The sequence below is a fragment of the Anguilla rostrata genome, chromosome 6 (assembly GCF_018555375.3).
Source record: "Anguilla rostrata isolate EN2019 chromosome 6, ASM1855537v3, whole genome shotgun sequence".
Lineage (NCBI taxonomy): Eukaryota > Metazoa > Chordata > Actinopteri > Anguilliformes > Anguillidae > Anguilla > Anguilla rostrata.
The window spans coordinates 15,032,774-15,045,380 of record NC_057938.1 but is presented as its reverse complement, the minus strand read 5'-3'; the positions used below and the strand labels follow the sequence as shown (position 1 = coordinate 15,045,380).

At 42.4% G+C, this 12,607-nt stretch overlaps 1 protein-coding gene across 1 annotated transcript in view; it reads right to left on the bottom strand.

Annotated features, from left to right (window-relative positions):
• The window catches only part of LOC135256635 (cyclic AMP-dependent transcription factor ATF-6 alpha-like), a 40,649-nt gene extending 28,433 nt beyond the window's left edge, over positions 1-12,216 (bottom strand). Inside the window, exons 1-7 of the mRNA XM_064338590.1 lie at positions 11,807-12,216; positions 11,345-11,421; positions 10,717-10,804; positions 9,911-10,008; positions 8,719-8,839; positions 7,828-8,031; positions 4,825-5,006 (exon numbers count right to left, since the gene is read on the bottom strand). Of these exons, the coding sequence (XP_064194660.1) occupies positions 4,825-5,006; positions 7,828-8,031; positions 8,719-8,839; positions 9,911-10,008; positions 10,717-10,804; positions 11,345-11,421; positions 11,807-11,909 (873 nt within the window). The 5' untranslated portion in view covers positions 11,910-12,216. The remainder of the gene's footprint in view (positions 1-4,824; positions 5,007-7,827; positions 8,032-8,718; positions 8,840-9,910; positions 10,009-10,716; positions 10,805-11,344; positions 11,422-11,806) is intronic.
• Positions 12,217-12,607: the final 391 nt, after the last annotated feature.

The window sequence follows — 12,607 nt, the reverse complement described above, 5'->3', positions numbered from 1 at the left end:
GGCTTCGTCAGCACGAACTAAATCTATCAGTCAACCCCCACTCTCCTACTCACCCACTGTATATCTCTGCAGTGCAGCCACCGTGAAAGCCAGTATTATACTCTCTAACTCCTGTATGTGTGTGTGTGTGTGTGTGTGTGTGTGTGAGTGTGAGTATGTGACCCTACACCAAAACATAAGTTATAAAAGAGCTGATTAGGCCATTGTGGCGTAAGACCTGGACATAATTCACCAAAAAAAATTTCATTTGCACGCCTGGTCTCACATTCTCATATGCCAGATCATTATCACGCACACACCACAAACGCAGACCTAGTGAGTTAACTACTCATTTAAACTAAAAAATGGCCAACTCCAGCACCATTATACTGTTCCGATTTTTTTTTCACATTACCCATTTCCAAAGCTGGATTTTTACTGTGAGAGATTCAGATTAGCTCTCTCAGGAATTCACAATTCAAAAAAACTGCACCCACAACCCCTCCTCCCAACAAGTGACATGCACAGTCACACCTCTGTCCCTCTGCTGTTGCTGCTGAATGTCACAGACAGACAATGCTTCTCCTCCCGCCAGTGGCCTTCACCCAGCTCCACATCAGAGCCAGAGACAACAAACTAAATATGGAAACTGGAACACGGCAAAGTAGAGCCGCGTTCAGGAATCCTAAACATTCAAATAAAACGGGGAAAAAAAACACTCGATCGCCCTGAAAGAACCCAACTGTACAATAAAAGCACAAAAGAAAAACCTCCTTTGACCTCACAATTACCAGGGAAACATTTGCAAGGTAATGGAATTCAAGCTCCCCAAAGGACAGAAAAAGGAGGGACAGAAAAACTGACCCGAGCATTTCAAATGTTGCTATTCAAATGTACATCTTTTGCATTGAGCAGCAGGATACATTTATAAATTACAACATTTTCACAATATGCAGTCTTGGGAAAGTCTAACTTATTAAAACATAGCACTGTATTTTACTCTATTCAAAATTCAGATATTCTCTGCTGCTGGGTGAATTACCTAAAGCAGCTAAAAGCAGTATTCCAGTGTGTGGGGATGGGACCCTATGGCCAGGTTTGAATCTAGACTGTGCCAGCGCTGACTGGCCAGCAGCCCCACAGGATGATATGTGAAGTGCCATCTTCAGACTCCTGTCTAAACACGCTCACTTTGTAGACTGATGAGTGGAGTGATGTAGAGGCTTGGCATCAGAGAAGAACACACGCTTGTCCTGAACTAATAGTGGAGGCTGATGAATATGATTGCGCACTCCAAACTAAGAAAATACAAAATCGTAAAGCATTCTAAGAAATAAGATACACAAATACTGTACAGCTTGTTTAGCTGCACATGACCCGACAAAATGGTTGTTCGGTAGCAATGTTGGTATAAGACATTAGGCATTGAGGAAATTAAACAATTTTTCATTAATGTTCGAAAGAGTAGACCGCATTGCCTATGATATCCGATTGTGCTCGTTTCCATAGGCCTAGGGGCAGAGAGCAAACGACGAACCACCAGCGAATCCTCTGTGCTTTATGAAGCGGAAACCTCCAGGGACCGGCCACTGAAGGAAGACTTTGTAAAAAGGTCTAATAGCCCTGCCTATAAATTAATTTGGGTTCCAACCGCAATGTTTGGTTTGGTTTCCAGAGGAACAGTTTAAATCCATCTTTTAGCAGTGTGGGAACAAGATGTTTGACTGCAATGGGAAAGTGGTACCCTCCAATATCAGAATACCATGCCATGGTTCTGCTAAGCTAAAGCTAAGGCTGACTGTGGATATCACCATTTGCCCTGGCGGGATTGTGGATTTACAGAACACTGCTGCATACAGTTCTTGATAAGCTTGATAAACACAGTTCTTGAAAAAAGTCTTGATAAAGACAGATGAGCATCCATAAGCATTGGGGCAATCCAATGAAAAGGCTTAAAGTAGAAAAGCCCTGCTGGTGTGCAAGATGTGAGCCTCAATTCAAACTCACATCTCTAGTTTTAAATTTCATCTGTGCAAAGATTCACAAAAAAAAGATACTCCTCAATCATTGCCAGTTTTTGCTGGGACACGTATGTAATTGCACAATGCTTTAAATCCGTGTTTATTGCCTTGCTCTGTCGTCTCTAGTTTATGGTGCTAGCGATCACAGCTAACAGCTTGAACTGCCACGTAAACGGAGTACCCGTAAAGCTGGGAACAAGCAGCTGAAATCAGTGCGAAACCACAGGCCAGACCGCAGCAGTTTTCATGGTGCGTGCGGAGTGGGAGCGGGTGCTGCCGCCACCGATAGTTTTGAACGCCATAAAAAAACCACTTTGAAAAGCACCAAAGACAGCCTTCCTGTCACATGAGGCGCATAACGTGTTCCAGTCTGTGAGCCGGAATGGTGGTGGGAAATTAGCTTTCTCCCCCATTAGAGAGGAAAACATAATTCACACAGAGGTCAACAAGTGTCATTTGCCACATGAAAACCCACTCTGTCATAAGAAGCCAGACAGGCTGTGCAAAAAGGTTCTGTACTTGAACCCTGAAGCATATTGTGCCTTTATGCTATTCCTGCTGTAGTCGACAATTCTGTGTTTTTGCTTTTATTTTTTTTCCCAGACTCTGCAAACAGCAGACACAGTTGGTTTCTGGCTCTGATCTTCGCATTGGTTAGCATCATTGCACCATATAATTTCCAAACTATGCGTTTTTCTTACCAAACAAAGAAGGTATCTGAGAAGCACAGCAAAATAACCATCAAAATAGCAAAATAACCATCCCAGAAAGCCCGGCTCATACACACAACCTGAGTTTATCAAGAATCCACTGACTTTTGTAAACACACTTAGGGCCTATTGTTGAATAACTACTCTATTGTGTTTTTTCAGTGCTTGGCCCAAACAGCTGGTTAAAGTATCCTTGATAATTATTCCAGAAAACTGGTGTTTTACATGATATTACTACAGATAAACAGAGACGACAGAAAAATGAAGAGACCATTAAAAGACACTTTAAGTGAAGTTGAAACAACAGTAACTAGAGCTGTCCTCAGGTTACCTTGACCTAACGAGGACCAAAGGCTCCACCCCCTAGGTCACATGACCTTTCCTTCAGCACCAGTTACACCTACGCAAAATCCAATGAGCACAATGAACAAATATACCACCACACTCATATCTTGATCAAGGGGCATACAGAGAACTAATATATCCTCTGCAATCTGCCTTGCACGGCTAAGCATGAACAAATTACACGCAAGACAGAAGTATTATTTCACTGACTAATTTTTACCACTAGAGGGCAAGCCATCAAGTGATTTTGGCTCTTCTCATAGAATCTATTTCAGTGCCCTTTAAGCCATAATGTGTTACACAAGATTTACTTCTTCGTCCACATAAGCTTTTAGCCATTGTGCTTCAAGTACCCATATTCTGTGTCTGCTACATTTAGGAGACTTGTTATGCAGCCAGGATTATATTTGTTCAGTAGCCTAATACCCAAGCCCTTCTGTCAAACAATGAATCTAACGTATTGCCATGAGTAAGTTTTTTGGGGGGAGGTTTTTAGTGTCTGAAGGGTAGAGAGAAGTCTTTTTGTGCCTGCTGTTTGCCTGTTGGCGGTGTCCCTACCTAGCAGTTAGAAGACATTTTCACTCACTTCCAATTGTGCAAGGCAGGAAAGTGACAGTTATAGTATTAAAAGTCATGTAACACTGTTCCTCAAAGGGGCCTAGTTTTTATTTTCAATACTTAAAAATTATGATAAACGATAGGCTAGCCCCGTTTTTTTTTAAATTTGTCACACAACAGTGAAACTCGGCTTATCAGTCAGTTATGGAGTGACAGGGCAAGTTAATGTACATTTAAAACAGTCAAGATGGCTGCTACACTTTACATACTCTACAACAGGCAGCAAGCAGGCTCTTGTCATGATCGAGGAGAGCGCAACCGCTCTCTGCTGGGCCAGTGTTTGTCCGACACCCACGGAGACCGAAAATGAACCCATCTGTCAGCCGCTTAAATAAACACGTTCCTTTAGACCACACCAGAGCACGCCCATTACCCCAAGAATCTGACAGCTCAGAAAGAGAGCCAAGTGCGACACACATACGGACAATTAAACGCAGGAGTCTCTGCCAAAGTGTGCAAAATTAACACTCCCACCACACACATCTCCAAAGCATGATTTTCAGTTTCGACTGTTTAGTCAATGACGTTCAGCCTGCAAATCACTATAAACTATGCCTTGAGGACTTAATAATTGTATTGTTTCCTCATGAGCTGTCTGGAGTTCCTCACTTTTTTGAAGAGAGTATTTCCGTTGTCTTTATCTTTTTCTCTCTTTTTCTTGGAATGGCCAACTGCACAAAACATGTATTAAGTGCAATAACAACATGTAGTATCTTGCAATTATATTAAGCACGTGTCAACAACAGAAGTATTATTCTATCTGAAATATAAAAAAATATTAAATTAAATAAATCCATCCATCTATCCACTATCTAACCCCCTAATTCCTAGTCATGGTTTCAGGGGGTGCTGGAGCCTATCCCAGCATGTATTTGGCGAGAGGCAGGAATACACCCTGGACAGGTCGTCAATCCATCACAAGCCACACACACCATGCACTCACACACTCACACCTACAGGCAATTTAGACTCTCCAATTAAGCCAACCAGCATGACTCTGGACTGTGGGGGGAAACCGTGGTATCCGGAGAAAACCCACGCAAACACAGGGAGGACATGCAAAGTCTTTTCCAGGGACCGCCCAGTGATTCTGCAAAGCGGTCCCCGACTAAGAGACCGGAACCCCCGGGGAGAAGGCTGGAGGTGCTCACGTTTCCGATGACCGCCGCGCTGTGGTAGGCGCTCGTCCCCGTCGGCTGAGGGAAGGCGGGTGACTGTCCGGGAGTGCCACCCCTGTCCTGCATGATGACCAGGCGGTCAGAGAGCGGTTGGGCCGGAGCCGGGGCAACCTGGGGGCCGGACATCTGCAGCACCGTCCGAGTCACATGACATCCTGGCAAAGACGGGGCAGTCGGTCAGGACTATGTGGGCAGCTGGCATCCTGCACTTACCTCCCTGGAGACAGCCCAGAGCCACATCCTACCTCTGTAAACCTACAGTTTCATTACATCCCCACGTTATGGAGTCAACTCCTCATTTGAACAGGGAACCAATCAAAATTTTAAATGTCCATAAAAATATTGAACACTGGCTACCCTCACTCAGGACATAGTGCTGAAGAATATAGGGGTCAACTTTGAGGCCTGAGAACAATCACAGTGACACAGCCTGAGCAGTGATACATCCCACAATCTTACTCTGAGATAAGTGTCACCTCTCAAACCTTGCATGCCCACTTGGCTGCGCTCTCATTGGTTGGAAAAATAGGCGCGCCTCTCCGACAATGTGTGCATAATGAATAATCAAAAGAATAGTGATTTCATGAATTAGCAAATATTTACTTGATAAAACAAATGTGCTCAATAGATTAAGTGGGTGTACCTTTGCTGACATCACATCTGATGTTAATTGAAAGATAATGATAGTGAATTTTAGTTTAATAGCACAGAGCTCCAAACCAAGACTTTTCAAGAAAATGCAGGGAATTATTTTCAAAACTTTGAATGACCTTATTTGTAAATGGGTGATCATACAACGTGAGTAAAAAGTTTTCAAAAACCAGTTTATCATCAAAAATGGCAGTCTGGAAACCTGGATGCCAAGCTACAGGAAAAAAAAGGCTTAATAACGCACACGAAATCAGAGAAAACCAAGCACCTTCAAGCACTCAAGCTTTCAAATATTAATATTGCTCATATAAATCAAGCATTTTCAAGCTCCAAGACAGAGCTTTTTTTAGCACAGCTTGTCACGTTAAGTGCTTACGATGCCTGCGTAAAGAGTTGAATTAGATGTAATTTGTCCCTTATTTGAATTCCTGCGTCTCCCCATAATCTGTACCATACGGGTGAATTATGGCCCTCCTCGAGCCGTGGGGGTTCAGCTGAACAGCCAGCTACTGTACCAGACTCCAGTAGGCCTCACATTCCTCTGGGAGTCACAGACTCAAGGCCCATGTGAGCTGAAGGGGCTGGGCTGAGGGCAGGCTTACCCTTGACCTTGACCCCCTACCCCCCACCCCCTGTCTGTTCCGCCACAAAATATGTTCCCCTCTATCCATGTGAAACGAAGAAGCATGGCAAGCCGCACAGCCCGGTTCCTGCACTGGTTTTAACCCAACTCGCAGCTTCAAAAAAAAAAAAAAAACAACAAAAAAAACCGCATTAAACCAAATGCATCTACATAATAGGGAGAGTGGTGGCTCTACAAAAAAAGAATACAAAAAGATTTACAATGAACTGAACAGCTCTGTGAGTGATGACTTTTCACCACTTTCTTAACACTCCGGATGCACTGAAATGAGAGCATGGCAAGTACCTCCCAACGTGTACTATGGAATCTTTGCTGACTTAAGAATACTGGAGGTTATAACTAAAGTTCATTGGTATGCCACGCCCATAGCAATAGGCTCTTGCCAGTGGCAGCAGTCTCTGAGCCAACCTCCACGGTTACGACCATTAAAAGACCACAATTGCTGGAGGGCTGAAATTGACCATACAGTCTGCAGTGGAAGAAAACATCTCCTGCTCCACACCAGCCAATCCAAACAAACCTAATTATCTACGTCAAACAAACTCTTTGATCTCCCAAAAAGATTAATTGATATTAATGGCCGATTACCAGAACTAATTTTTTTCTTGCTGGGATAAGAAATGAAATCTACAGACCCCTTCTTAACACAACTAACTTTCCTGGAACAAGGCCAAAATATATCTCCCAAGTAGTTTTAAGGGAATCTCAGGACAAATCAACGGCACTACACCGTGATGCCCCCCTCACCCAGTTCTCCCAAAGGCAGAGACTAATTATAAACAATGTCCCCTCCTGCCCACTTCCCTGGCCAATCACAGACCCTGTCCCCCTGCCTCAGGCAATACGCTTCGTCAGAGACGGGGAGCTGGACTTGAATCCTTGAGGACTGTGGGGAATGTTTATTTCACCAACCCCCCTTGACAAGATTGGTCCAGTCAGTTAATCAACTTCATTCTTCAAACCAAACGTCCCCAATATCCCGCAGTGAAGTGTTTCCTTAGCACAGGGTAGAAATAAATCTTCAGACACCGTTTATATGAGCAGGAAATACATTAACTATCACACAGACCACAGGACTGAGGCACTCAACACATTGGGAGAAGTGTTTCATTAAAAAAAAAAAAAAAAAAAACTCCATGCATATGGCCTTCTCGGAGTGAAATCTGAACCCTCACTCTACAGGAAAATCAGCCAATTTTTTAAAAATGTCACTACTATAAGCAAGGGATGAAGCAATCAGTTTAAATGTAGAGGTCTCTTTGTCGACTATTCCACAGAAATAAGGATTTGGTGCCCTCTTCTGACCGTGAACCAAATATGCAGTATTTTAATTCATTCATTGACTTACAATAACCCAGGAACCAATTTTTTTTAGTTCTTGTGGGGTCTTGTGATTTTTTTTCCAAGAACACTTTAAATGTTTTCCTGTAGAAAAAGTATGAATGTGATCTGGGCCTATTTAAAACATGTATTGGAAATTTGTTATTTTCCGACAGTAAAATAGATACCATAAAAACATTGCTACAATATTATTCACCACATGCTCATACAACCTTAGTGAAACAAAGTGACAGTAATGTTTTGTGCAGTCTGGGAAGACCATATAAATGAAATACAGTATTATGACATCATCATGTGTGAAAACCCACTGAGACAGGGAAGAGTACAGTCACATGGCTCACCAGCAGGTGGCGCAGAACACAGCGACGCAGGAGTGGAGCGGACCATGGGGAGCGCGGCGCACAGGGGCTGGATGATGATGGTCTTGGCCTGGAGAGGCAGAGCGGAGTGAAGGACAGGGACGGAGGCGGGGACGACCAGTTTCGGCTGGATGGAGACCTTCGGCGAGGGGTTGATGATCCGTCTTGGGGGATGAGTTGATTTGGCTATGAATGCAGGGGGGGAAAAAACTCTTTTCAAACATGGCCCGTGCAGGGAAATCAGTGCACAGCCCATGCAAACAAGCAGCCCAAGGGTTCAGACACTTTGAGAATAAAGGGCGACTGCATCAGTAGTTTAACGTGTCTCCCCTGATGTGGTCTGGCTCATCTGTGCCTAAAAGTAACATGACCTAAAACACTGACTTTAACCGGAAGGTTGCGGTTTTAAATCTTGATCAGGCACAATGATGTTGAAATTACTTTTATAAATATCCAGCTACACAAGTGGATATACTAAAGCAATGAGTCAATCAAGTTATCAACCATCATTTTTAATGGCATGATTTAGTCAGATAGCCACACAGTCACATTGACAAATTTACTGAGGGAGTTCAAACACAGAAAAAATGAATCTGGAAATCAAGCTGAACTCCTGGAAAAGGGAAAATGGTGGATGCATAAAATAATTTTCACTAACAAACTGAGGGGGAAGGAGCTGCTTTGTGTATCATTTGCAAAACGTATGCTTATGAAGGCAAATGTCTAAGTCACCCTGTATAAATAATGTAAAGCAATGTAATTTCATGTGAACACTCATCACTGATTTACTGGCGCATCCTGTGTTGCTGACAGGTGGATGGGGGCGAGTTAACTGATAAGCTAATGCAACAAGATAACTGACAGGTTTCTTACCTCTGGAGCCCTGGCCGCTCTTTCTCTGGGGCCTCGTCCCCAGGCCAGCGCAGACAGAACTGCTGGTGTCGGAGCAGACGGGTGCAGGAGATGGCACAGACTGTAGTGACAGGTCCTCTTCCTGCAGTAGGAGGAACAAATGACACCTCACTACGCACTCACGTTTACATTACATTCACTTTGGCCACTCTGAGAATCAAATGCAAGCAAGTTCACCTTTTATCAGTACTTTCAATACGGCTTGAAATGAATTAGGCAGCAGCTGAAACGACTATAAGACACAATGTATAAAGTCTGAAAATTTGTAATTGAAACGCTCCATGCCATGGGTGAGAAATGGGCAATTATTTGCAGCCATGCAGGGCTTGGATTGTTATGATTAAATGATAGTCTGTATAGTAGGCATGGGTAATTCCATTGCTGCAGGGGCAGTATCAGTTTTTGTTTTCAATGATTTGCCTGGCAAAATTACCTGTACACCAAATCTAGCTCACTCAAAAATTAGATCACAGTAAAACATTTCATACCAGTACACAAAACAGCTGTCAGCTGTCATTCATGAGGTCATTAATAAAAGTAGCTAAAATTTTATTGCATCTATATGGTTTGTACAATTAGATAATTAACTGAAGTTGGCATGAAAGAATACTAAAAATACTCTTTTGATCTATTTGATCGTTTTGTCCAATAATTAACATTTCTATATTGTTAGAGGAAACTGGTAGGCATTTAAACTTGTTTGTTCTTTATATTCTACTAGATGGAGGGCACTATCATCACAAGGTAAAACTGAAATAGTTCCCAGATTTTCCCTTATCCTTCATCACATCTGAATACCTATGGAAACTAACACCATGTTTTCTAATCATACTACTAAGGGGAAGCATACACAGTGAAATAGGTGAAGGGCCCAAAATTGATCCCTGTGGTACTCCATGTGATGTCAACCATTTTGGATGTGGTATGTCCTAGGGAAACACAGTACTGTCTTAGTCAAATAGGTTTTCATCCAATTGACTATGGCTGAGAGACAAACCCATTTTCTAAGGCAATGGAGCAAAATCCAAAAAGATTTTCCACTCAATCAAAAGAAACAATCAGATCCAATTAAATATATGGAAGGTCTTTCCTGACAGCCTCCATTCCCCGGAACACTAGGATTCAGGCCAGGGGCATGAAGAACAGTACTTACATGCAGGTAGTAGGGAGAGGGCACCTCCACTGAACCAGGGGAAGACACAGAGCTTGTGGTCGTGTTTGGGGAAAGACAGCCTACGATCCCATCTGTTTCTATAACAGCAAGAGTAAGGCAATATTTTTGACAAACTGCAATGAAGCGAAGTTAACATACAAAAATCCAGAAGAAAGTGTACCACATCAAAAAAACAAGGATATATTTGGCATACAATACATTAATTCCACAAATGTAACACCACGTGTGTATTTGATGCAGTGGCAACTACCAGCACCAGTCATGCAAGTATGCAGCAGATGTGTTGATCTATACCCATTTAAATGTGGCCTGCCATTGTTACTGAGGTTGCAAGGTGCACCACATACTACCAATAATTCTGTGGGTTCAGTAAAAATAGAGAAGCCATCCAACATCCAAAATTATAATAAAACTAAGCAGCAAAAAATGTTCTGCACTTTCTCTACACTGGAGTTTTGTAAAATGTTTGATCAATAACCACATATTTGACATAGCATGCCTAAACCGACCGTCCTGTAAAATATACACTGTATATCCCATGACGTGAAGACCTCTGTAAGTCTGAACAGCAAACAAAGGAAATGCTATTCAGCAGATGCAGTTGCAAGATATTGTCTTTCCAACATATTCATAAGCACAATAGCAGCTCGACCGAAAAGGAACAAGAAATTCTAAGAAATAATTAATGATCACCTTCCCCATAATACATGAAAGACAGCAACATGGACCAATGGACTGACTGACACTGGTGTGTTAGATGTAGCTGCGTTGGGGGGCTGAGTTACCTGTGCAGCTGCTGCCGCTGTCTTCCGGGGTGGCTGTTCCCCAGGGGGAAAGGTTGAGGCCACGGCCCAAGTCAGGAGCCTCGCCAGCCTGAGAAGCAAGCATTATTAAAATTTTTATTGCATGTCTATCAGACGGCCACATCACATCCTATACTCTTTACATACATACTGTATGTACATACTGCAATGTATACAGCAGGATATACACAATAGAATGTTTTGGCTAGGTACTCTGTTCAAACGCAGAAGGGCAATGCACCACCTGGAATTTAAACTTGCAATGACTAACTCATAAAAGTAGTTCTCTGACCATTATATTACACTGTCATGTCACAATCCACAACAGACCGAATGTAAATCAGTAACATAAATATCCAGGAATGGGCAGTAGTCTAACTTGGTGTGAAACTTATTCATGTTTAATATGAACTCTGACATGGGTGCTGCTAATCTGAAACATCTGTACACTAGGCACACGCATTTCAAAAGCATCTTTGTTGTCGATTTTTTATACAATGTCGACATCATTGCTGATGGGTATTTTGATTATTTTTGTTACTGTTATACAGCACACAATGATTATGACAAATCAGTGTCTCAAATTCACATTGGAAGCCAGTCTACTCACACATGGCACGCTTTCCAAAATCCGCAACAGCTCCTCTTCATCCCCAATGTATTCCAGGTCGTCAAAGAGGCTGATGTCTGTTAAAGGAAACACGTATACGGGACAAACAAACCACGCACGGAAATCAGCACAGCGGCGACCCCGCAAACAGACGCATTTTCATTGACATGACAGCGCTGCGCAGAGTGCACATTTCCTTTGAAATTTAAATCATATGTGAAATCACAACTGCACTACGTTGACAAAAGCTCACATGTAATGAGAGGAGATTAAATTTAGTATCTTGGAAGTAACGAATTAGGTGTAGTCTCCCTATATGGCACGTTGATCTATTTCAGTACCTGACATTTATCCTTGCATTACACGTATAAGTTACAGCACAGAACGAAACGCATCAGAATACGTTCAATAGTAACAGGAGCCTAGTTCAGTCACACATATTCTGACCGTCAAGAAACTCACCCCATTCTCCAGTCTCTTTGCTACAAATATCACCCCCGTTATCTTCTATTGACGTATACAGACGATCCAAGTGACTCTCTAAGTCTAGCAAATTTGCAGCCATTGTTTAACTGATTCATTAGTTACAAACAGAAGTTTTAATCACTCTGGTTTGTAACCAGCTGTTTCCACAGGTCGCTTCCGCACTATTACTCCTGGTCCATGTACAGTTCTGTAGTAAATACACGTCCTACCTTCCACAGTGTAACTACGGAACCCTCACTAGGACAAACCAAATACAAAAAACGTTCTGGGTAGTGTCAAGAGAGAGTTTTATGGCGGAGACTGTGCTAGCACTAGCCGTAACATTCATAAAAATGAATGGTAGCAACGAATGGAAAATCTTCCATTCATTGCGAACGGCACTGTGCGCATGGGATTTTTATTCACCGCATGCATAGCTATTCCTGAAATAATGTGGCTAAAGAGAGTAAATAATCCCTCCAAATATGAACAGCACCCAAATAAGAAAAGTTTCCGTTCATTGGAACAAAAACCAGCATGATCCCCAGGACAAAGGTTGGGAACCTCTGATCTAAAGTAACAAAATACACATACCCAAAGCAGTTTGTGCAGCTCATTTATGCACCCAGAGGCTGTATGTGCATACTGCCAAATTATTCTTTGAGAAAGCATGTTTAATCTTCTTTTCTACTGGAACTATTTCCTATTATGTAAGAAAACAGACTTCTGTGCTCCACAAAGGAAATACCAGCAAAATATAAAAATACGGATATTCACCTTTATAATTGTGAATAAATG